The sequence below is a fragment of the Podarcis erhardii genome, assembly GCF_964252035.2.
Source record: "Podarcis erhardii genome assembly, chromosome: 9".
Lineage (NCBI taxonomy): Eukaryota > Metazoa > Chordata > Lepidosauria > Squamata > Lacertidae > Podarcis > Podarcis erhardii.
The window spans coordinates 75,675,519-75,701,187 of NC_138512.1; the positions used below are offsets into that span (position 1 = coordinate 75,675,519).

At 47.2% G+C, this 25,669-nt stretch overlaps 1 protein-coding gene across 4 annotated transcripts in view; it reads right to left on the reverse strand.

The window, feature by feature from the left end:
- Window positions 1–25,669, reverse strand: part of SLC4A11 (solute carrier family 4 member 11) — a 252,993-nt gene that overhangs the window by 182,326 nt on the left and 44,998 nt on the right. For 2 of the 4 annotated variants that reach the window (XM_081876739.1, XM_081876738.1), the window contains exon 1: window positions 16,139–16,473. The exons of the other annotated variants lie outside the window; for them this stretch is intronic. In XM_081876739.1, the coding sequence (XP_081732865.1) occupies window positions 16,139–16,340 (202 nt within the window). In that variant the 5' untranslated portion in view covers window positions 16,341–16,473. Of the gene's footprint in view, window positions 1–16,138; window positions 16,474–25,669 lie in introns of those variants that run through there. 4 annotated transcript variants of the gene reach the window in all.

Below are 25,669 nucleotides of genomic sequence, written 5' to 3' on the forward strand. Positions count from 1 at the left end.
AGCACACAAGCACTTATCTCCAAAGCAAGAGACACTATCACAATTCCCAGAATAATAAAATGGTGAGAACGGGATGGTTTGGAGACGACCTCTATCTGACAGAAGGGCACATTCCAGCTGAAGAATGCATTCTTGCCAGGAGGAAGGTGTGAAGCGAGGACCAAGGACCTTGAGGGTTGCAGCCTGGGCAGAAGAACGTGGGCTTGATACATAAAACTATGCCTGGATTTTATGGAGAGGTTTTCCTCCTTCTGTCATGCTATTAAGACCCAACGGGGTCATTCCTTACAGCTGAATGATGGGAGACTCGGGGAAAGAATAAAGGAAGTACGGTAGTGATGGCAACCATCTCAGATGGCTTTAAAAAGTGACTAGACAATGGCTACCGATCACGTTAACTGCATGCTGTCTCCGGGATCAGAGACTGCGTGCCTCCGAATGCGAGTTGCTGGGAAACCAGTGGGGAAAGTGTTCTTGCCCTGTCCATGTGCCCCTTGTAGGCTCCTCTATCAGTCTCTGGTTGAGAATCCAACACTGGACCAGACAGGCTTTTGGTCTGGCCCAGCAGCCAAGTTCTTCTCATGCCACACCAAATATACCTTTTCATCGAAAAAGAGCATGAGACAAATGTCAACAAGCGTTGGGAGCCTGGGAGAGGAGAATGGCCGGCCAGCTCACACAGAGCTCAAAGCCTCAGGGTAAACAACGCGGAGGAAACCCAACACTGATCCCACGGAATTAAATTAGACGGGGACATAAAGGCTGACATTTCTCGCGCACATTACGTGAGGCAGTTGTTCCGGTATGTACAGGGCTCAGTTTTACGGGTGACATGCACTTTTCCTTTGTTTTGATCTAGTTTTCAGGAAACGTTTGCTGCATTTTATTTTTATTTTAAAAGCCCTTTAACACAAACTGCTTGGAGAGACTTTATTATATTAAGCGGTACAGTTTTCTGCAAATAAATGAAACGAGCAAGCAGGCGAGAGTAGGGTGCATTGAGGTTCATGTGGCTGCTCTTGGGCTGGTGTCTGTTGAGCTCAAATTAGGCTGTTCGCCTCTCTCCAGTCTAGAAGCAAGACGGAAAGGCAGGCCCAGAAATCGGAATAAGAAACTGCATTAGCAGAGCAAGATCATTGGGCACATCTAGCCCAATACTGTCTGCTCAGACAGGCAGCAGCCCTCTCCAGTGTTTCAGCCAGGAAGCCTGGGATTGAACCCAAGACCTTCTGCAAGCACAGCAGATGATCAACCTCTGAGCCAATCTGCACACCGAGCGGCATTATGGCATGTCCAATAGACTGCTGTTTCCAATCCCATGATCCTGTTTGGTGTAGTGGTTAAGAGCGGTTGCGTGGCGATTCCCGCCCCCTCCCACAGATGGAGTAAATAAAGACACCGGACACCGGTATTAAGGTTAATGGGTGAAAAATGGCCACAACTTTATTGATTACAGGTAAGAGTGGTATTGGCCTTAGGCATTGGCCCTAGCAGACTATCCGGTCTAACCGGGAAGGGTTAAGCACCCACAGGGGGAGCCCCCGAGATGCACATCCCTAGGCGCTCCGCAAGGGGTTACTGCTCGGGGGGGCGCTTTAGGCCCTAGCCTCCGTAGGTTTCGGACGAGGCAACGCCCCCCGGAGTCATTTAACGAACTACCCTTCAAGAATTGGGGGAGGTGATGGCGCTCCCCCCCAACCTCATTTGCATAACAATCCCCCTGCCAATGCCTAACCGCCAAAACCAATGAGTTGTGACGTTTTGCTACGAGGCAGGCGAAAAAGCCAAGTGGCTTCAAAATTCAGCCAATTAGCCAAATGGAAAAACTCCTACCAGGCCTCTTGCGGCGACTAGCCGAAGCCCAGAGCAAAGTCCGAATGCACACCTAAAGGGTGGGTGGGCGGGAAACCGCGCTGCTGCAAAGAAGTAAAAGGGGCAAGCCAGGGCTGCCCTGACCTTAAGTGCCCTTAGATAGGCCCGCCCCTTCCGCCAGCCGATTGGCTGGCGCTGTAGAAGACGAATACTAATGGGCAACCCTGAGTTTTGCAGGGCTGGCGCCAGCCCCGCAAAAATAGTTCGGGAGTGGCTTAGTCTCGTAATCTGGTGAACCAGGTTCGCTTCCCCGCTTCTCGACATGCAGCTGCTGGGTGACCTTGGACCAGTCACACTTTTCCGAAGTCTCTCAGCCTCACTCACCTTACAGAGAGTTTGTTGTGGGGGAGGAAGGGAAAGGAGATTGTTAGCCGCTTTGAGACTCCTTCGGGTAGTGATAAAGCGGGATATCAAATCCAAAACTCTTCTTCTCTTCTGTTACTCCGTTCTTTTTCGGAGACGTGTGTCGGCTTGCAGGGCAGAAGAGAATCGCCAAGAACAAAGTGGGAGCAAACATTGCTCCAGAACCGTGTGGTTCACGATTTTAAGCAGGCAGAGCTGTCTCCTTCCAAGGCACAAAAGTCTCTCCATCTGCCTGGAAGCAGAACGCTTGGCGAGGCTTTAGTCAAGCTGAGATCACGCAGCCCGGGTGAAGATGGAAGGCTCATTAGTAGCTTCGAGTGGCCTTCAGGAGACTCCTTCACCCAGATAAAGCTTGGGAATATGTCACTCCCCCAAAATAATTAAAAATCATCTAAAGCAAAACACCTGCTTTTAGCAGAAGCCTGCCCTCGATGCATCATTTGCCAATACAGAAGTGAATTTTAGTGGGGGGAATGGCGAGAGAGAAAAGTGACTCAGAATATAAGAAACTCATTTACCTCCAGAAGCTGATCTTGGGCATTTTTCCTAAGCCAGGATGAACAGTTCTGAAACAGATGCAAGATTTATAGGGTTTTTGCTTCCCCTCATTTTCATTTTACTTTCTGTTTATTCCTCTGTAAGTCTTAGGCTTCACTTTTTTCAATTTTAAACACTTCTCTATTTTTTCCTGAACTAATTTCCGATTTGTGCCATTTGGGCTCCTGTTCAACCGTTTCATCTTTCTCAACTTTCCTCATTCGTCCACACAGGCCATAATCCAACCCCGCTCCTTAATCTTCAGGTTAAACTGCTATAAGGCAGTTTAGTAAACCTTTAAGTAGTCGGAACTGATGGAAGGGATTTTTCTGGAGGTTTTCAATCAGGGCATAATAACCATTTTTTAAATAAAGAAAAACTTTATTTGCTAGTCTAACAATGCTTTTCCTTTACAAATCGCTCTCCTCTGTTTCATTCATGCATTATGTTCTCTCCTTATATTTCACATATCGCTGGGTGCATTTATCTTCATTGTTCCTGCGCTGCAATTTAAGCAAATCTTTCAAATTCATTTTGTTTCTGGTCTTACTCGGTACATTTGCGATTGCAACCACTGGCTCACGGGAGCAAATTCACTGCTGCAAAATCTTAGAATCTGTTTTCATGCATCTGTGTGGCGATGCCACGTTGCGGCAGACTATCTATTGTACTTTTCGGAGAATTTATCTTTCTACACCGTATAGAAAGACAGGGCAAGGGGGCAGGTACAGTGGTACCTTGGGTTAAATATGCTTCAGGTTACATACGCTTCAGGTTACAGACTCCGCTAACCCAGAAATAGTGCTTCAGGATGAGAACAGAAATCGTGCTCCAGCGGTGCGGCAGCAGCAGGAGGCCCCATTAGCTAAAGTGGTGCTTCAGGTTAAGAACAGTTTCAGGTTAAGAACGGACCGCCAGGACGAATTAAGTACTTAACCCGAGGTACCACTGTATTCCTGCCTGTCTCCAGAGTCTCTGACACTTCACCAGACAAAGACAAAGTCAGGCCCAGAACAGCAAGAACAAAACCAGCTGCTTTGGAAAGCAAAGTTCCTTTCCTACTGCTTTGCTAGCTAGCAGCCTCAGGTAAGTGACAGAACGCAGGCAATTAAGGTTAAGGCAGCTGCTCCAGCAAGCAGCCCTGTCTTTTCTTCCCCTGCAGAAGTGCTGCCGTGGATAGCTCCTCGTGCTTGCACAATCAAGAGAGCGACAAAGTACAGGGAGAATGAATGAGCAAGCAAGTCACACAAATCAATTAGCTCTGGCTGAGGAGGAGGAGGATTATACAGTATTTTTCCATGTATAACATGCCCCCGTACAAGATTAGCTATATTTTGCAGGAGTCAAATTTAAGAAAATGGGGAGTGGGGAGATGGCCCAGAGTTGTTGAGCTTTGAACTTTTGGGGGGATGATTGCTCAGAGTTTTGGGAATAATAATAATAATAATAATAATAATAATAATAATAATAATTTATTATTTGTACCCCGCCCATCTGGCTGGGTTTCCCCAGCCACTCTGGGCAGCGTCCAACAAAGACCAAAAATACACTAAAATGTCACACATTAAAAACTTCCCTGAACAGGGCTGCCTTCAGATGTCTTCTGAATGTCATGTAGTTTATCTCTTTGACATCTGATGGGAGGGCGTTCCACAGTGTGGGTGCCACTACCAAGAAGACCCTCTGCCTAGTTCCCTGTAACTTTGCTTCTTGCAATGAGGGAACTGCCAGAAGGCCCTCTGTGATGGGAGTTGGGGTTCAGCAGCATCATTAGGTCACCTAGGAAATTTTCAAGGTGGGCATGAAGGCGATGGTCGATGTGTTTGTTCTCCGCAACCATCAACAAGGAGATACACTACTTTAATGATGGCGATTCTACTTGGTCCATAAGAATTATCGCCCAATGATAGACCCATCTTTCATGATGTGGTCATCAGCAAGTGTTACAGGTCAGGCCCAAGGGTGCCCATCTCATCCAGCACCCTGTTCGCCCAGTGGTTAACCAGAGGCGGGTGGTGCTGTGGTCTAAACCACTGAGCCTCTTGGGCTTGCCGATCGGAAGGCTGACGGTTCGAATCCCCGCAACGGAGTGAGCTCCCGTTGCTCTGTCCCAGCTCCTGCCAACCTAGCAGTTCGAAAGCACACCAGTACAAGTAGACAAATAGGTACCACTGCAGTGGAAAGGTAAACGGAATTTCCATGCACTCTGGTTTCTGCCACAGTGTTCCGTTGTGCCAGAAGCAGTTTAGTCCTGCTGGCCACATGAGCCAGAAAGCTGTCTGTGGACAAACGCCGGCTCCCTCGGCCTGAAAGCAAGATGAGCGCTGCAACCCCATAGTTGCCTTTGACTGGACTTAACCATCCATCCGGTGGTCCTTTACCTTTTTTAAAAAAAAAACACAACCAGATGCCCATTATTGGAAGCTCACAAGAGCCCTCTCTCCTCCTGTGGTTTTCAGCACAGGTGAGGCGACCAGAACTGCAGACAGTATTCCAAATGTGGTTGCACTACAGATCTGTATCCCTGCGTTAGGATTCTGGCACCATTATTCACAGTTCCTTTTATAATGATCCCTAGCACCGAACTTGCCTTGTTCAGAGCTGCTCCCAGTGGGTTGACATGTTCATCAAGATATCTCCAAGGTCTCATTCCTGGTCCGTCACCACCAGTTCAGAACCCATTAGCACATAGGCAAAATTAAGATCTCCCCCCCACCAATCGCTTTACATCTGTCTACACCAAATTGCATTCGCCGTTTTACCGCCCATCCACTTAGTTTGAAAAGAGGTCCTTTTGGAGATCTTCGCCACCTCCTTTTCTTTCAGAGACCCCAAACAATGTGGCTCTTGCACATTCCTGCAGACGAGGTCCCCTGCTCTCCATTTTTTCCAACGTTAAACATGGTCTCTTCCATCCATGGTCCAGCGCAGCGGCAGAGGATCTGCTGGGGCCAAACGAGCAGGGATTTCCCCTCCAACCTCATGCCAGAGTTTCCTAGGAAATGGGGCTGTTTACTGCTAATTCTGGAATTTATTGGCTAGCTCTGCCTTCCCAAAAGGCAGCCAGGATTGCAGTTTCTGGACAAGCCGGCTGGACACACACGCTAAACAAATGTCCTTAATGATGCTTTTGTGCCAAAATGCATTCAGTGCCGAGGGTGGCTGTTTTGTTTTTATTGTCGTGAGTAAACGCTGGCTGCACGCTCCTTCCCTAAGAGAGCTAATGTGGGACACAGGCCCTTTTTCACAGCAAGAGGGTATCCCTCCCGGGCAAAAGCCAGAACATCTTGAACTTCTTTCACACATCTTGATTTCTCCCAACAGAGAGGTCACATCTATGTTACCGTTTAAGAGAGAAGGAGAGAATAAAATCTGTCAGCATTTACGAGTTCTGTTTTCCCACGAGGAAAACCTCCCAATACAAACAGTGGAACACAATCTGCAACGCCGCAGTTAAGAGTGTCGCAATAGGACCTGGGAGAGCAGGGTTCGAATCCCCACTCAGCCCCATGACGCTCACTGGGGGGACCTTGGAGACCAGCCCTTTGCCTCTCAGCCTAGTCTACCTTACAGGGTTGTTGTGAGCATATAAGAAGAAGAAGAGTTTGGATTTGATATCCCGCTTTATCACTACCTTAAGGAGTCTCAAAGTGGCTAACATTCTCCTTTCTCCACAAGAAACACTCTGTGAGGTGAGTGGGGCTGAGAGACTTCAGAGAAGTGTGACTAGCCCAAGGTCACCCAGCAGCTGCATGTGGAGGAGCGGGGAAGCGAACCCGGTTCACCAGATTATGAGTCTACCGCTCTTAACCACTACACCGTCTACACTACTTTGAGCTCCTTGGAAAGAAAGGTGGTATGTAAATATAATATTTAATTATTTCATTCTTATTCTTATTTAACACCTTTGGGATGTAAGAAAGCATCGTTTTCCATTCCACCCTGCTTCCATTCCACTGCAGCTGGTATTCCACCAAAACGTACATTATTTGTCTCGCTGTCCACTATGGCCAAATTACGTAAGCTACATAATTTACAGAATGAACTAGGTAAATTATGTCGTCAATAAGTCATTCCACAGCATTCATTTCAATGCAGAGAAAATGCAATGCAAAGGGGGTGAGGACATAATGAAATGCAGTGGACGCTTGGGTTGTGGATGTGATCCGTGCGGGAAGCACGTTCGCAACCAGCAGCGCCGCATGTTCGCATGCGCAGGTCGTGGGTTCAGTGCTTCTGTGCATGCACAAAGCGCCAAAACCCTGAAGTAACCAGTTCCGGTACTTCCGGGTTCGGCGCGGTGCGCAACCCGAAATCATACAACCTGAAGGGTCTGTAAACCGAGGTACGACTGTATGTTGAATTACTTTTTAACTTCTTTTTTAAAAGCTTTTTGTATTTCATCTCTGTGGTTCTAATTTGTGTCAGCCATTTTGAGTCCCAGTCTGGGGGGAAACAGGATATAAATAACAACAACAACAACAACAACAACAGAGTATCATTTGCATAATTGATTGCATTATGGATATGGAATGAATAAGCGAACACCCACAAATTCAATTCCTGTTTTCATCAAAAATGAATGACATCTCCCCCCACAGTCGATAAAACACCTAGTGCTGAATTTCAACAAAACAGTGGTACATCAGGTTACGAACGCTTTGGGTTACTTTGAGTTACAAACTCCGCTAACCCAGAAATAGTACCTCGGGTTGAGAACTTTGCCCCAGGATGAGAACGGAAATCGCGTGCCGGCGGCGTGGTGGCAGCGGGAGGCCCCATTAGTGAAAGCGCGCCTCAGGTTAAGAACGGTTTCGGGTTAAGAACGGATCTCCGGAACGAATTAAGTTTGTAACCTGAAGTACCACTGTAATCTCACAGAACACGGGTCCTGCCTTACCTGCGAGAGAGAGAGGCATTGCAGTGCACCTTTGTGTAAGGAGGGGAAAAAACCAAGTAAATCAGACCTACTCCCAGTTCTGTTGGAGGGGAGGTAGTGTTGGCACTCTGCCAAAGACACTCTACTCTGCACATGTTTAAAGAACTTCAAACATAACCCCTTCAAGGAGTTTCATGGGGGAGATTGCCAAGAAGCAGGCGAAAGCAGTGCCAAGAAGCAGTGTTGCCAGGGTGAAACCCATGGCCCAGGACTAGGAAGAGCGTCTGGGTATGCAAGTGGGACACACGAAAGCAGCTAGATGTGCCCAATGTCATATGCGTGGGCGAGAATGTGCAGAACCTCTGGAGATGTTGCGGTGGCGCATGCCGTTCCCAGTGAGTGACCTATCATTTGATAGCAGCAGCAGCACAGAGGAGGGCTGATCGATACTGCGTCAGTCCGTGGCTTCCACAAAGGGGCTTAAAGGGCAGGGCTTACGTCATACAAAAGCTTTGCTGGGTTAATAGTTTCAGCTGCTTCGGGGTAGATCAGATGTAAGCCGCAGTGGTGAACGAGCCCTAAAAACCGTGACCTTAAGAAATGTACAGAAAAATCCCCTTTCTGCCCAGGCAGTCGCCATCAGCACAGGAGCAGATCAGAAAGAGGCAGCGCCCGCTTGGGATGCTCTGGTTATCTCCCGCTTGGACTACTGCAATGCGCTCTATGTGGGGCTACCTTTGAAGGTGACCCGGAAACAACTAATCCAGAATGCGGCAGCGAGACTGGTGACTGGGGGCGGCCGCCGAGACCATATAACACTGGTCCTGAAAGTCCTACGTTGGCTCCCAGTACGTTTCCGAGCACAATTCAAAGTGTTGGTGCTGACCTTTAAAGCCCTAAATGGCCTCAGTCCTGGATACCTGAAGGAGCATCTCCCCCCCATCATTGAGCCCGGACACTGAGGTCCAGCTCCGAGGGCCCTCCCTGTAAGATGTGAGATAACAGGGAACCAGACAGAGGGCCTTCTCGGTAGCGGCACCCATCCTGTGGAAAGCCCTCCCACCAGATGTCAAGGAGACAAACAACTGTCTGACTTTTAGAAGACATCTGAAGGCAACCCTGTTTAGGGAAGTTTTTAATGTTTGATGATTTATTGTATTTTTAATATTTTGTTGGAAGGGTTTTCCGTTTTGGAGGTGCTTCGCAAAACGAATTTCATATGGGCTTGCTTCGCAAGACAAAAATGTCTTGCGAGTTCCTGCGGGGTTTTTTCCCTCCCCCCCCCTTTTTCTAAGCCGCTAAGCCGCTTATCTGCTTATCCGCTAAGCCGATAAGCTGCTAATAGCGTTAATCCGCTAAGCCGTCAATGGGCTTGCTTCGCAAGACGAAAAAACCGCTAGACGAAGAGACTCGTGGAACGGATTAATTTCGTCTTGCGAGGCACCACTGTATTATTATTATTATTATTATTATTATTATTATTATTATTATTATCATTATTATTATTTAAGAGAGGAAAGATAGCACAAAATCTTCCTCTGGGGGCATCTCCGTGACCCAACACAGGCAAGGAGGGTTTGCAAATGCAAGACCTTCTGTTGGCAAGGGAGACCTGGAGATGCACATAGCTAGTTGAAGGTGCTTTTCCTGTCCTGAGAAGCTGGGTGCATGAAAAATGCAGAAGAAGACATTCACATTCGGATTCCAGATGCTGCATCTGCCACACCTGTGTTCCACTTGGTTTACAGGGCAAGGTTTGGAGGAGGTTCATTATATTATTTAAGGAAGTGAACTCGACATGAATGCACCATTAGAAAACAGCTGTCACAGAGAGCTGTCACACTTAGCAATTACGGGGAACATCTACCGTGCCCTATCACATGGTGCTGGGTGCATGTACAGTACCATGACCGCCTTGTGGCACGCTCTCTGCGCTTTGCACAATGCAAATGCATGGCAATTTGTGGCGTCGAAAACCGGTTCTCAGCTAGGGATATGCAAAACCCCTTGAGACATTTTGAGGGTGTTTCAGCTCCCCTTCGTATGCTTTGCTAAAGAAGACACACCCAAAAACATGACTTAGAATTTTGCAGCAAGTGGATTTGCCGTGTCAACTCCGCTGTCTACTAAACAGCCCTTAAGTTCCTAACACATCCAAGACCTGGGGTGCAAGGAGGCAGCAGTTTCTGTCCCGTCCTTTTTAATTTGAAATCGGCGCTCTTTCCATCGTGCTGTGGTTCGGCTTCTGCAAAAAAGTACGTTATTCGTCTTGCTATCTTGCTATTGAAAAAGATTTCAATACAGTCATACCTCCGGTTATGTTTTTTTGGGTTACAGACCGCCGAAACCCAGAAGTACCAGAACAGGTTATTTCCAGGTTTCGGTGGTCGCACATGCGCAGAAGCGCTAAATCGCACTTTGCCCATGCACAGAAGTGCAGAATCGCAACCCGTGTGTGCATCCCACACAGATCACATTCGCGTCCACTGTAATGGCAATTGATGTCAATGCATTTCAGCGGAATGGAAATGTCAGAAACAATGCGCAACACAACGTAATTATTGATGGAGTCATCGTGGACTAAAAAAAAACCAGGGACCATATCTGCTTGCGTGATTTCCATTCCTGACCTCAAGACAAACGTAAAAACCCTGGCAACGTCCACTCCCATTTCAGTTTCCAACAGAATTCTCCAACATTCAAATACACTTTGCAGGAGAACGCATTACAATTCAGAGCAGCCCCCCGACTCCACAGACAAGAAATCCCAGGGCGTTTCAACTGCTTGAGTCACTCGCAGAGCACTGTGTTTCTGCGTGGAACTGCGAATGACGAGATCGCTTGTGCCAGGAGGACAAAGAGGTGATACACGAGCCCATGAGCTTGGCAGGCATTTCTGAGTCTTCCAGCTCACCCCAGCCTGTGACTCATCCTGCGCACATGTAGGTTTCATATACGCCGAGCATTTAAAGTATGTGACTTCACCCAAAGAAACCTGGGAGCTGGCATCTGTGAAGGAATTGTAGCTCTGTGAGTGGCAAACTACACTTCCCTAGATTCTAGGGGGCCGGTGCTTTAAATGCAGGGCGGGCCCGTGGAGCTTTAGTCAGTACCAAGAAGGAAGAGTCCGTCAGAAAATGGCCCCAAGGATCCCTGGGATCTGTAGTTTGTTCAGGGTGCTGGGAATTGTAGCTTTATGAAGCATAAAGTACAGCTCCCAGGATTCTTTGGGTGAATTTATGTTATTAAAATGTGTGTTAAAGGCATGGTTTGTACGCCACCAGTAAAGTAACGAAAGGCTGAAGCGAGTTCAAGAGTTGGCAAGCTAGGATTAATGGGTGGGCTGGTGGGCAGTAGATCCCCTGCTTCTTAATGACAGGCTGTGGTCAATCTGTGCGGGGGGAGAAGGCACTCTGCCCATGCTTTAAGGCACTCTCTTCCTGTATCGATTATTCTATTATCGGGTATCATGGAAAGAAAGGCTTTCCACAGCTACAGGACTGTCTTCACAAAGAAGCTCCCTCTCTTCCCATTTTGGAGGAGATGCAAAACTTTCTTTTCATAAGGTGCTTTTTAACAAACTGACTTCTTCTGCTGCAACAGTCTCGTTCTGCCAATATCTTCTTAATGATTCGAGAAAATACCAGGTGTTAAGTGTCAAATGTTGCCTGTGTTCTATATGTGTGTGTTGTCCTTCTGCCTGCCCTGTTATATTTTGAGTAACTCCAATGAGTTCAAAAGGCAGTAAAATCCAAACCTAACGGGTTGCCTGAAGAATAGGGATGTGGGATTTTGTGTTTCCCTAGGAATAGACTGGATTTTCACCTTGTCTTAGAAAAATTATGTTATAAGTTCCCCCCAATTTTATTTTGGCTTTAAAGGTAAGAGTTTCTTTGATTTAAAGGTATTTCTGGACGGCTTAATATTCTAGTAATTTCTAAGCGTGCACAAACAAAACAAAGCCATAATTTTTAAAAAGCAAAACAGGGATAAATACAGAAATCCAGCCAAGATGTCTAGTTTCTCCACATCACACACCTCTATCATAAACCTGCTTACTTCCCTTCTCTCTAAATTAAAAAAAGCCCCAAACTTTGCTACCTGTCCATGCAGGGAAGCCCCTTCGATAGTTTCGTTTGCCTTTTCCTGCTGCCTCCAGTCCCCTTGGAAAGACTCAAGGCCTGAACAAGCTATTTTTGGAACAACTCAAAGCAGACACTCCATGTCAGAGCGCCCACAGCTATTTTCCCACCGTCGCACGGCAGAATCGTGGACTTGGCTCCGACGCCAAAGGCCCCGGTTTATCAGGAAGCCCTTTCCACACGCCCTGACCCCACGGCACATCCCCAGGGCTGGAGCCACCTCCCAGGTGCTGGAACCGCAGGAGAAGGGTCCCATTCAACTGTCAAGGGAATGCTGCAGAACGGGATCTGCGGAGTCGAGCAGCAAAAGCAAGAATCTCTTGGCTCCAGCCTTGCCTTCCGTACCCATCCTTGGTTTCCTTCTCCGTTGCAGCACTTAACAACCACCAGAGCCCCTCTTCCATACTTTCACAGGTCATTAGCCTAGCAGAACATCACGTTTCCGGCCAAATTTTATTACGCCGTGTGCCCCAGCAGCCACTACCGTCTGTTAGTACACAGAGCTTTTTGGCATAGCAGGCAGGCAAAGATGCTTCCTCACCTGGAGTACTGTGTCCAGTTCTGGGCACCACAGTTCAAGAAGGACACTGACAAACTGGAACGTGTCCAGAGGAGGGCAACCAAAATGGTCAAAGGCCTGGAAACGATGCCTTATGAGGAACGGCTAAGGGAGCTGGGCATGTTTAGCCTGGAGAAGAGGAGGTTAAGGGGTGATATGATAGCCATGTTCAAATATATAAAAGGAGGTCACATAGAGGAGGGAGAAAGGTTGTTTTCTGCTGCTCCAGAGAAGCGGACACGGAGCAATGGTTCCAAACTACAAGAAAGAAGATTCCACCTAAACATTAGGAAGAACTTCCTGACAGTAAGAGCTGTTCGACAGTGGAATTTGCTGCCAAGGAGTGTGGTGGAGTCTCCTTCTTTGGAGGTCTTTAAGCAGAGGCTTGACAACCATATGTCAGGAGTGCTCTGATGGTGTTTCCTGCTTGGCAGGGGGTTGGACTCGATGGCCCTTGTGGTCTCTTCCAACTCTATGATTCTATGATTCTATTCTATGATTCCATCGCAACTATTCCACATGTGTGTTTGTATTGGAGAGCTTTGACCGCAAGAGGGTTTCAGATACCATGTGGGGTTCAATGTTCTTGCATATGCTGTCTGCATTTATTCTTCTTTGGCGATCACTCATAGCTGAGTAAGATTGTCTTCCATGAACATGGTCTTAATTGTGAGTCCATAAGTGATTGTGGAAGCCAATTCTGGATCCACACATCCTTCCACAGTGGGGACATTGGTTTCCGGGCAGGAGCTGATCACGGTGTGGATTTGCCAGGTGTGCCTTCTTCTTAGCACATTTCTCCCTTTCGTCCTGAGTTCAAGTGTCTTCAAAGCCCATGACACCTTTGGTAAAGGCTGTTGTCCAATTGGAGCGCTCGCAGGCCAGTGCTTCCCAGTTGTCGGTGATTATACTACAGTGGTACCTCGGGTTAAGAACTTAATTCATTCTGGAGGTCCGTTCTTAACCTGAAACTGTTCTTTAGCTAATGGAGCCTCCCGCTGCCACCACACGATTTCTGTTCTCACCCTGAAGCAAAGTTCTTAACCTGAGGTACTATTTCTGGGTTAGCGGAATCTGTAACCTGAAGCATCTGTAACCCAAGATACCACTACATATTTTTAGATTTGCCTTGAGACAGTCTTTAAAGCTCTTTTGCTGACCACCAGCATTACGCTTTCCATTTTTAAGTTCAGAATAGAGTAGTTGCTTTGGAAGACGATCATCAGGCATCCACACAACATGATTACCAGTGTCAAAGCTGTCTGTATATTCCTTTTACAGATAGGTAGCCGTGTTGGTCTGCCATGGTCAAAACAAAATAAAAAAATTCCTTCCAGTAGCACCTTAAAGACCAACTGAGTTAGTTCTAGGTATGAGCTTTCGTGTGCATGCACACTTCTTCAGAAGTGTATTCTTCAGAAGTGTATCTGAAGAAGTGTATTCTTCAGAAGTGTATCTGAAGAAGTGTGCATGCACACGAAAGCTCATACCTAGAACTAACTCAGTTGGTCTTTAAGGTGCTACTGGAAGGAATTTTTTTATTTTGTTTTGTATATTCCTTATCTAGCAGCGCAACTGCATCTCTCCCCAGAAGAGAACTTTGCTTTCCCCCAATTTCCAGAAAGGTAGCTCTGCTGGTCTACAGCTGCCAAACCAGTCAAGAGTCTTGAGGCATCTTAAAAGGCACAATAAATTTATTACGGCAAACGTTTCTGCTGACCGGAGTCCACTTTCTCAGAAGCGCACCCTCGTTCACAAATGTTTATAGTGTGGATCTGTCCATTTTCTTTTCTCATTTTTCAAACATAGGCTCCATTTGCCTCATTTCTGCATCACTTTCTGAATGTTTTATTTAAAATCCTCCCAGAGATTCCTCAGTGCTTTAGCATCCATTAATCCTAACACACATATTTTTCTTGGCAATTTTGCCCAACGTGCAGATTTTGCAAGTGATTTCCCCTAATACAGTGCATCTTCCTATGTTTTTCTCACTAATATATGCATTCTTAAGCACACATTCCCATAATATGCACATTTTTTATGGTTACAGAAGTGCAGATTTTGAAGAATAGTTGCATTTTGGTTCACATACCGCTTCAGGACACATGGATTAATTAGATTTGCAGCCAAATGCAAACAAGGCCCAATTCCTTTTTCTATCCTAGTCATAATACCATTCGTTCCTCTTTAGAAGTGACAAAATACCTTTCTGCTTTCGGTATTATGAACCAAGCTAACAAAATCAAAAGGCCCTTATATTTCAGATGTAAGATAAAAATAAATCGCTTACATAGCCCACTAAAAGCTTTGCAAGTTTGAACTTTGTATTCCTCAGGCAGCAGAGTTCAGACCGAAGAGGAAAACAGAAGTAGAGACTGATGTGTGTGCATCTGCATCCATCCAGATTCTGCATTCTTATATTTGTAAAAGATAAACCAAGTCTTTGCAGGGCATTAGAAATAGGAACTGGTCCAAAGATATGTTATCTGTCAAGATCTGATCCACAACACAGGACCAAAATAATTACTAATGTTCAGTTCTTTTTGTACAATCCCCAGTGCGTCACAGGGACACGGGTGGCGCTGTGGGTTAAACCACAGGGCCTAGGACCTGCCAATCGGAAGGTTGGCGGTTCGAATCCCTATGACGGGGTGAGCTCCCGTTGCTCGGTCCCTGCTCCTGCCAACCTAGCAGTTCGAAAGCACGTCAAAGTGCAAGTGGATAAATAGGTACCGCTCCAGCGGGAAGGTAAATGGTGTTTCCGTGCGCTGCTCTGGTTCGCAGAAGCGGCTTAGTCATGCTGGCCACATGACCTGGGAGCTGTACGCCGGCTCCCTTGACCAGTAAAGCGAGATGAGCGCCACAACCCCAGAGTCGGCCATGACTGGACCTAATGGTCAGGGGTCCCTTTACCTTTACCTTTAATGTTCAGTTGGGAAATGGTGGGCTTAAGTTTTTGGTAGGAACAGGTGAAGCAGCTGATTGAAAAGCGAGTTCCTCCTTGGAACAGATGCTCTCAAGGAAATGTAAGATAAAGGTAAAGGGACCCCTGACCATTAGGTCCTGTGGCGGATGACTCTGGGGTTGCGGCGTGCATCTCACAGAACTTCTGCTTTCCGGGCTGCAAAGAATGAAAGGAGCAACGAAAGTGCCCCAGCTCAAGTGGGTTATATAAAGCTTCCTTCGTTCAAGGCAGAATACGTCAACAGATGCTCGGAAAGCAGCTCTCACTAAGAGAAAAACGTAAATCTCATCCAAAGCCGTATTGCTTATTCTCTCGTGCAAGAGCTGAATTTAAAGCTTCGCCATCCAGGGTCTCCTTGTCAACATCTCCTTTCTCTTTCCCTCCGTGCTATTTCGCTATGACTCAAACCGAGGGAATGCATTCCTGCTATTGCCGGAGGCATCCTTCGCTAGATAAGGAGGGTAGTTATTTTTAAACGCTCAGATGTACGGAGGGACAATAAGAGGCTCCGAGTCCAAGATTTCCTGCTCTTAAACATAAAGTGCAGAGGCACGGCGCATATTCGGCAGAAGCAAAAAGGATGCTTGAAAATAGCCTTAATTGCACCTGGAAGCCACAGCACAAGAGCACTCTCCTGTTGAGCACCACAACCAGAGGGGGAAAACAGAGTCATGCCCCAGTTACTGAAACACACACAAACATTGGTTTTGTTTTTCAGAACGAAAAGCATGTCACTATTTTTTTGTTCAAATTACTTCTCTCTCTCTCTCTCTCACGCACTCACACACAAATATTGAAAAATGGGAGGGATTTCACTTTACCCGATATTGTCACGAACATCGTGTCAGGGAGCGCTGGGACCCACGGCGCATGACGGTTGCAACTGGCGACCAGAGCGTGTGCCCCAAACAGCGAGAGGCAGCCTAACTTGCCAAGCCATCTTCCGTGCCAAAAGATGGACCCGAGAAGCCAAGAACCGTCCTCATCCTCAGCCAATGCCCACAAAGCAGATCTGCCAGTCATGTGCAACTCAGAGCCGTGTGCGAGCTCTGCTGAATTCTACTTCCGAACATTGAAAACAATAATTGTCAGAGCCTGGGATGTGGTTTCGAGAAACCTTCATACTTCAGAACGTCGCCTTTTATCTCGCTGTCACAGCTTTAACAGCTGCTGACAGGTCGGAAGCAGCATACAGAACGCAGAAAACACTTGGTACATGCCAGCCTCAAACGACACTGAATCAAGAAGGGGATGTGTGTCGGAAAGCATTTTTTAAAAAGAGGGTGGGAGAGAATCAGAAGGTTTTGCTTCCCCAACTCGTTGAAAGAACAGCACTGTAGGTTCTCAATTCCTCTCATTCCACATGACATATTTCATCTTAAGAAAGTGCATCGGAACTGCGCATGCATTGCTGAAAACAATTTAGGTCTGGAGACCAGGATGGTTGCCTTCATAAGCAACGATGCTGAAGTCCTGCTCTGCTGATGCATGCCGATGACATTTATGACTTAAGATCTGGTACCAATTGTTTTTAAATGAAATAAGCCTTTGTAACATAACTGTTAGGGACGCGGGTAGCACTGTGGGTTAAACCACAGAGCCTAGGACTTGCCTATCAGAAGGTCGGTGGTTCGAATCCCTGCGATGGGGTGAGCTCCCATTGCTCGGTCCCTGCTCCTGCCAACCTAGCAGTTCAAAAGCACGTGCAAGTAGATAAATAGGTAGTGCTCTGGCGGGAAGGTAAACGGCGTTTCCGTGCGCTGCTCTGGTTCACCAGAAGCCGCTTAGTCATGCTGGCCACATGACCCGGAAGCTGTATGCCAGCTCCCCGGCCAATAAAGAGAGATGAGCGCCACAACCCCAGAGTCAGTCACGACTGGACCTAATGGTCAGGGGTCCCTTTACCTTTACATTTAACGTAACTGTTGCCAACCAACCCAAATGGCAATGAATATTGTGCCGTTACTATGCTTTGCTCGTACCTGGCACCCGATATTGAAGGGCACAATGCGAAAGAACCAGGTCTGGCCTGATCCAGCGGACTTAGACTGAGACCCCGATTTCGCCTCCTTCGTCCTTTATTGCAGCAGTGGCTCACCTCTGAGCTTCCCCACGTGGCCGGACTACAACTCCCATCATCCTTGGCTACTAGCCCATGCAGGGGGGGGGGGTGATGGGAGTTGCAGTCCAGCAACATCTAGAGAGCCACGTTAGTCAGTCACACACACACACACACACACACACACACACCATAGTATGAGCTTCAGCTCTGTCCTACACCACTTTGTCAGCTTCTACCACGGCTTCTACTATGAACTGGGCTGGCCTACAACTTCTTTAAAGAGCTGGGCCTTTTCTGTGGTGGCCCCCCAGTTGTGGAACGCTCCTCCCAGAGAAGCTTGCCTGGCACCACCATTGCACGTCCTTAGGTTTCAGGCAAAAACATTCCTCTTTCTCCAGGAATATTAAATAATCTATAGCCTGTGAAAGTGTGTGTGACTATTTTATCATTATTATGCTTTCTCTCAATATGCCTTTTGTTATGTTTTTTATCACTGAAGTTCTGCAATGTGTTTTTCATGTTGTACACCACCCTGGGATCTTTTGATAAAGGGCAATATATAAACTGAATAAATATAAATAAACAACAGCACAAGACTGCCAGCAAATCACACGGATCCTTAGACTACATAATATATTCAGATTGTGTTCTGCTAGAGGCAAGAGCGCAGAGTGCTTGTGGTTCTGGGGAGTGAATGATGGCAGCGATCGCTTGAGCACCATCAACTGTTTTAAGTGAGGAACTATTTAAATGCACTCTGAACGGCTTGACACTCCGGAATCAAAAGCTCCCATGAATGCAGAACGATCCCACTTCTGTGCAAGCTCAGCCTAAAGCTGAAACTTCCAGAAATAAAAATTTTAAACCCTGTGGTTTCGTTTAAGTCTCACCACGACAAAACTGGTCTACACAGGATTGTTCCATCAAAGCTCTTATGGGCCAAGGATGTTTTTCCCCTATAGAAGATGAATGCCAGCTATTGAGTGCAGAACTGATTTCATGCTAATTCACAAAAGGGGAGAGCGGCACGACATGGGCAGCAGAGGACTCTTTGGGACTGGGGGGTATTGATTGTTCTCGTTGATGTTGTGCCATGCATTTTTGTGGTTTTACAGTGTAAACCGCCCTGTGATCTTCTGGTGAAGGGTGGAATATAGATATTATTATGTTACCAAGAAGAAGAAGTGCCAGAACTCGCCATGAACACCTCTCCTGTTCTCTTAGAACGGCAATGGCACCCACCTGTGCTGGAACTAAAGGGCTTCCCCGATCAAAACCAAGGCTTGGGGATTGTTGAGAGAAGGCAACAGAAAGCAGTGACTGCAACTAGCATGAAACGAGTGTGCTGTGTCTGCCCTGCCGAGGCTCATGAAATGCATTCCTGGTAAACAGACATATTTCATAGACAAAACAAAATAAAAAAATTCCTTCCAGTAGCACCTTAAAGACCAACTAAGTTAGTTCTTGGTATGAGCTTTCGTGTGCATGCACACTTCTTCAGATACACATTTCATAGAATATTAGAATCATAGTAGAGCTGGAAAGGACTTCAACCTGACCTAAATTTGTACTATGACTCAGTCTGCTTAGATTGGTTGAAAGAATGGATAAGATTACAAGATGGAGACCTATTGGGTTTGGAAGGGTGGCGCTGTGGGTTAAACCACAGAGCCTAGGACTTGCCTATCAGAAGGTCGGTGGTTCAAATCCCCGTGACAGGGTGAGCTCCCATTGCTCGGTCCCAGCTCCTGCCAACCTAGCAGTTTGAAAGCACGTCAAAGTGCAAGTAGATAAATAGGTACCACTCTGGCAGGAAGGTAAACGGCGTTTCTGTGTGCTGCTCTGGTTCGCCAGAAGCAGCTTAGTCATGCTGGCCACATGACCCGGAAGCTGTATGCCGGCTCCCTTGGGCTACAGAGCGAGATGAGCATGCAGCTCCAGAGTCAGGGGTCCCTTTTACCTATGGGTGGCATGCTTATTTAAGATATGAAAAGGTGAAAATCCACAGGGGATTTCTTAATCACATCATAAGGAAACCAATATATAGAGTATGGGTAAAGTACAAGGAATTACTGGAACCTAAGACACCCTGGTGGATTTCACCTTTAGAAGCGATAACGGTAAAAAAGAAAAACATGGAACAAAATTGGGCTACATATACGGATTTACTAAAGGAAAAAGGACTCCAAGTGTCATCTAGTCCAACCCCCTGCAATGCAGGAATCTCAGCTAGATCATCCATGAGAGATGGCCATCCAGCCTCTGCTTAGAAACCTCCAACAAAGGAGAGTCCACCATTTTCCAAGGGAGTCTGTTCCACTTTCCAGCAGCTCCTACCGTCAGAAAGTTCTTCCTGACGTTTATTATTATTATTATTGAGTTTATATACTGCCCTATACCCTGAGGTCTCAGGGGAGTTCACAACTGTGAAGATGACAACTGTCAGGGAACTGCCACCGGAGCCAGAGGGAGAGGGAGGGCTTCAGAGGGGTTCTGGAGAACTTCCCGGGAGGGAGAGAAGCAGCCCACCTTGTGGGGAAGGGATTCAGCGTAGCACCAGTGGAGAAGGGGGGCAGATGGGGGAATCGACGAGGTGGCTCCATCACTCCTTGCCGGAGACCAGCGGGGAGAGCACGGGTCCTCCGCTGCCCACACCCTCCCTGCGCAGAAGGCTTCCGCGCAGGGAGAGTAGGAGGAGACTAGGCGTCAAAGAGCTTCTTTGCTGGAAGAAGTTCAAGAAACGCCCACTGACGGATTCTGCCAGCGATTGAGACAGCCACGGATGAGTGGCTGTCCGGACAGAATAGGGTTCACCCAGGTAACTCAGCCAGGTGTGGCGACGACTTACGCACGAGCAACCCCTAGAACCATTACAATAACATATATAATCAGAATAAAAACAACAACCCAATAACACACACAGCCCACATTTTAAAAGGGCATAAGATGTCAAACAGATCAACCAAAGGCCTGGTTAAAAAGGAACATTTTTGCCTGGCGCCTAAAGGTGTATAATGAAAGCACCAGGCGAACTTCCCTGGGGAGAGCATTCCACAGACAGGGAGCCACTGCAGAGAAGGCCCTGTTCTCGTGTTGCCACCCTCCAGATCTCTCGAGGAGGAGGCACACAAAGAAGGGCCTCAGAAGATGATCTCAGGGTCCGGGTAGGTTCATATGGAAAGAGGCGGTCCTTGAGGTATTGCGGTCCTGAGCTGTTTAGTCCTTCCTTGTACAGTGGTGCCTCGGGTTACATACACTTCAGGTTACAGACTCCACTAACCCAGAAATAGTACCTCGGGTTAAGAACTTTGCTTCAGGATGAGAACAGAAATCGTGCTCCGGCAGCACAGCGGCAGCAGGAGGCCCCATTAGCTAAAGTGGTCCTTCAGGTTAAGAACAGTTTCAGGTTGAGAACGGACCTCCGGAACGAATTAAGTACTTAACCCGAGGTACCACTGTACCTTGAAGCTATTGGTTTGAGTCCTACCCCCCAGAGCAGGAGTAAAAAAAAAAAACTTGTTCCCTCTTCCATGTGACAGCCCCTGAGATATTTGAACATGGCTCTCATATCTCCTCTCAGTCTCCTCTTTTTCAGGCTAAACATACCCAGCTCCTTCAAGCATTCCTCATCAGGCTTGGTTCCCAGACCCTTAATCATCTTGGTTGCCCTCCTCTGCACACCTTCCAGCTTGTCAGCATCCTTTCGCAGCTGCAGGTCTTGGAGCGTGTCCTCGAAGACACCCAGCGCATCACAATAACCATCAAATGCACATGCACTAGAACACACTTCGAAACACGATACCTGAAGGCAGCTGTGCAAGACCTTGGCACGACTGTGCTCAGAGATCATTGAAACAAGGTGTGGCAGACTTCCAGCAGAAGAGAACGCCCTGGGCTGCAATGACAAACTCGCTGCCCCCATTTATTAAAATGGGCGTCATTTGAATAGTATCGTCAGGTGCTTATGTGACGAGTTCTTGCAACAGTCATTAGCAAACCTGAAAGTTGTTACTATGCGCCGACGCTATTTAGTCTTCCTTGTGCCTCGCCCCATCTTGAAGACTTGGGGCAAGGAAGCTAGTGCCCTACTGATGTCTGGGGAGTGGTGGGAGGAAATAAACCCTCGTGTTTAGGGGTCAAAGTAGATTTGAGGCTAGCTGCTCGAATGGAATGAATACGCACATTCCTAATTTAATGTAACTGGCACCCAAGAGCCCTGAACAATCTTGGCACCACAACAGGCAGCGAGTATTTAAAATGAAATTTTAAAAAATCTCTCCCTCCTTGATCCCAACAAAAATAGCCTAAAGGAAGACGCCATTTTTCATTGCATATTTTTAGGCGCCAGGCAAAAGCATTTCTCTACAACCAGCCGTTCGGCGTCTATGGCCTTTTAAATGTGTCGGGGGGTGTGTGTGTGTGTTATTGGTTTGTTTTGCTTTCATTTCATTCTGTATTTTTGTGTTTTCGTTTTGCACTTTTTATCTGATCTTCAGGTAAAGCGTAGTATACAAATCCAGCAAATAAGTAAATAAAACATTTGCATTTCAAGGCAGAGAATGAAACTTCTTCATCGCAGGACTGTCAGTTCGAATCCCATCTTGGGCAGAAGATTCCTGCATTACAGAGGTGAAATCAGTTTAATGTCTGAAGATTGAACGGCGCCAAGCTATTTCGGCAGCGGGGGGCAGAAATCACTGACCTGCCTTAACACGAAACAAATTGATGCGAATTACAATTAAAATGAAGAGCCCTTCGCTGAATGGGGCAGTAGCTGGAGGGTGGGATTGAAGTTGCTAGGCAATAACAATTACACACTTTGACGCTGCTCACAAAATCCAGCACAGAAGGACAACAGAGTGAATAGTGATTTCTTAAGTGGAAGCGCTGACACGAGACAGTGTACTTTTATTGAGGAAATCATCTCTCCCCTTTCTTCCGTCTCTCCAAAGCAGATCGTGAGTTCCTGGGATTTTTTGTTTTTCCCCCCCTCCTAATCCTGCTGTATTTGTTGTCATGATGTTGACAAGAACATTTTGAAAACTCCCAAGGCTGTAGAACCTTAGATGACTCCGAAAGATATCCAAGCCTAGAACGTACTTGGTCCTCCGGCCTGGAGGGCAAATGTGGACCCCCAAACCTGTCTTTCTCTCTTTCTCTCTGGCCCTGGGACCACCCCCAGGCTGCCCCCCCTTCCCAGACACACCCGTCTCTGGTCTTTTTATACAAACCCCTTGAATGTTGTTTTTTTCCAGAATGGGATGTGTCAAACTCTGATAATGTCTCTTGCTGGCCTGAGCGAAGGATGGAGAGGGGTGTGTTAGTCAAAACCAGCCTCCTCTTGTACAAAGGTAAGCATTGCATTCCTTGGCCCACCCCCTCGTCTCTGACCTCACCCACCCCTGGTGTCAGGAGTTCGTGCAGGAGCCAGGCCCTGTGACCAGTAGGGCTTCGCAGAACAGAGGCCTTCCTAAGTTTGTTCTGAAGAGGCAAGGCACGGCCGCACAGGTGAGGCCAATTGGTAACTCACTACACCTGGTGGCAAGAGCCAGGAAGGGATATAAGGTCAGCATTTCCCTTCAGCTCTTTGCCACAGCCACACTCTTCCTGCCTTGCTGTGTTTGGCTTCTTGCTTCTCAAGCCTCAGACCTCGGCTTCTTGACTCCTTGCTTCTCAAGCCTCAGACCTCGGCTTCTTGACTCCTTGCTTCTCGACCCTCGGACCCTTAACTTCGTGACTCCCTGCTTCCTGACCCTCAGACTCCTGGCTTCTGGACTCTCGTTCCTGCTCCTTGGTCTACACAGGATTTTTTCATCAAAGCTCTTGTGGGCCATGCATGTTTTTCTCCTATGGAAGATGAATGTACTGATTTCATGCTAATTCAGAAATGGGAAGAGCGGCACGAAATGGGCAGCAGATGACTCTTCGGGACTGGCGGGTGTTGGTTGTTCTCGTTGATGTTGTGCCATGCATTTTTGTGGTTTTACACTGTAAACCGCCCTGTGATCTTCTGGTGAAGGGTGGAATATAGATATTATTATCTTAAAAAAAATTGGCACCCACCGGAGAGGTGCTGGAACTAAGGGGCTTCCCTGATCAAAACCAAGGCTTTGGATTGTGGAGAGAAGGCAACAGAAAGCAGTGACTGCAACTAGCATGAAACCAGTGTGCTGTGTCTGCCCTGTCGAGGCTCATGAAATGCATTCCTGGTAAACAGACACATTTCGTAGAATACTAGAATCATCGTCTCGTAGAGCTGGAAAGGACCCGCCATCTTGCCCCCGGTCCCAACGTCCTTAGCCAGGACTTCGATCGCCAGTCGACAGGACTGTGACACCTGGCATAACATCACAGAACTGGAAGGGACTCCAAGGGTCATCCAATCCAACCCCTTGCCATGCAGGAATCCCAACGCGTGGTCTCCCATCCAATTTGAAACTGGACCAGACCCTGCTTAGGTTTGAAAATGTGCCTGCAGTTTTATTGCTGCACCCCTAGGAAGGTGGCTTCTTCAAAAGCTTGCCCGCCATTTTGTGATTCATTTATTTATTTGCCCTAGTATGCCGAAATATCCACAAGTATTAATTTTGTTAGGCCTGTAATGATCCAAGGTACGTACCAATAAAGCCCATTCGCGCGCCCCTGCCTAAAAAAGAAGTCCTTAATGAGGTATTTCTCTCTTCCTAGAGGTGTTTATCACTAGTTATACTGCTCATTAATGTCTACATTCGCCTTCTCTGTAGTCGCGCAAATAACAGCCGCAGTCTCTCATCCTTTAGTTAACAGCCAGAAAAGTAGGAGACGCAAATCCATCAAAGCTCTGTTCTCTTCCTACTTGTCATCTTTATGAACTCCAAGGGAATGATGTGTAGATTTAATGAGATCTTGTTATTTTAAGCAGAGGTTGGATGCTTTTGCTGATATTCTTGCATTGCAAGGGGGCTGGACTAGATGACCCTCCGGGTCCCTTCCAACTCTACAATTCTATGAAATATGGGCAAATGTATTTTTTTTTTAGTTTTAATTTACACTTTCCAAATTTATACCTATCATTAATTTCCACAATCATGTTAACGTTTCGAAGTTTGACTTCCTTCCCCCTTTTTCTGCGGTTCCTTATTTTTTAAAATCTTCTGCATATCCAAATTCATTTAATTCACTCATTTAATTACCTAAATATAAACTCTTATGAAACTGCGGGTTATTACGATAATCCTGCCAATGTTTTTACCTGTTTGCAATTTATCTGTAAGTATTCGAAAAACCATTTCCATTCCGTTTTTTTTTTAAAAAAAGTTTGTTATCTTGCTTTCTTATCCTTCCTGTGAGTTTCACCATTTCTGCACATTCCGTAAGTTTTTGCATCCATTCTTCCTTTGCTGCGACTTCTGCTTCTTTCCATTTTGGGGCGAGCAGCATTATTGGCCAAATGTAATCCAAGGATACTCTGATCATGCCACCCATCGGTCAGATCTAGATTCCCCCCCCCCCCCCGATTTCCTGGTGTCTGCCCTGTGCATGCAGGGAGGCTATGGAACGAAGGAGGAGTTTTCAGTTCAGAGACTAGACCCTTTCAGATTCTGAAGCTCTCTAACAAGGAGTTGCAGCCTGGAAGAGGCGATCTCCGGAGCGTTTAGCCTCTGCCTCAGTCAACTCCCAACTTTTATCAGAGCTCGTTGCTCATTCGGAGCTGTCCGTGGTCCAGAAACATTTCTCCAGCCTTGCCTGCTTCCTGCATTTCCCTGTGTCTGTGGGAAATGACGGAGATCAGAATCGCAGTTGGAAGGGACCCCATGGATCATCTAGTCCAAGAATATTTTTGCCCAATGTCGGTGTGATGGCCTGGGACTCAGGCTTGGAACCAGAGGAGTCGAAGTCCGCACCGGATCCTTTGCCTCAGGCATCATCTGAACCAAGTTTGGGGCCTGACCCTGAAGAGTCCCAGTCTGCACAGGTTCCCCTGCAACAAGCACCAGCTGGGCTGAGTCAGGGGCCTGAGCCTGCCCTGGCTCCAGGTGCGGGGATGACCTGGTTGCCTTCAGCAGGGCCATCACTTACAGCTGCTCCACTACCAGTTGGGTCAGGGGAGGCTGAGGCAGTCCCTGGGTCTAGTAACCCACCAACGTCTCCCGAGCTGCAGAGACTGAGGTCTGAGAGAAGGAGAGACCTGAGTACTCGCAGGAGGAGTGCTCGCCTTCGGGCGAGACAGGGAGGTGAGTCACCGGGGGATCAGGACCGGCAGGTACCCCGACAAAAATAAAAGGCTGTTGGACCCCTCCCCAGGTTGCGG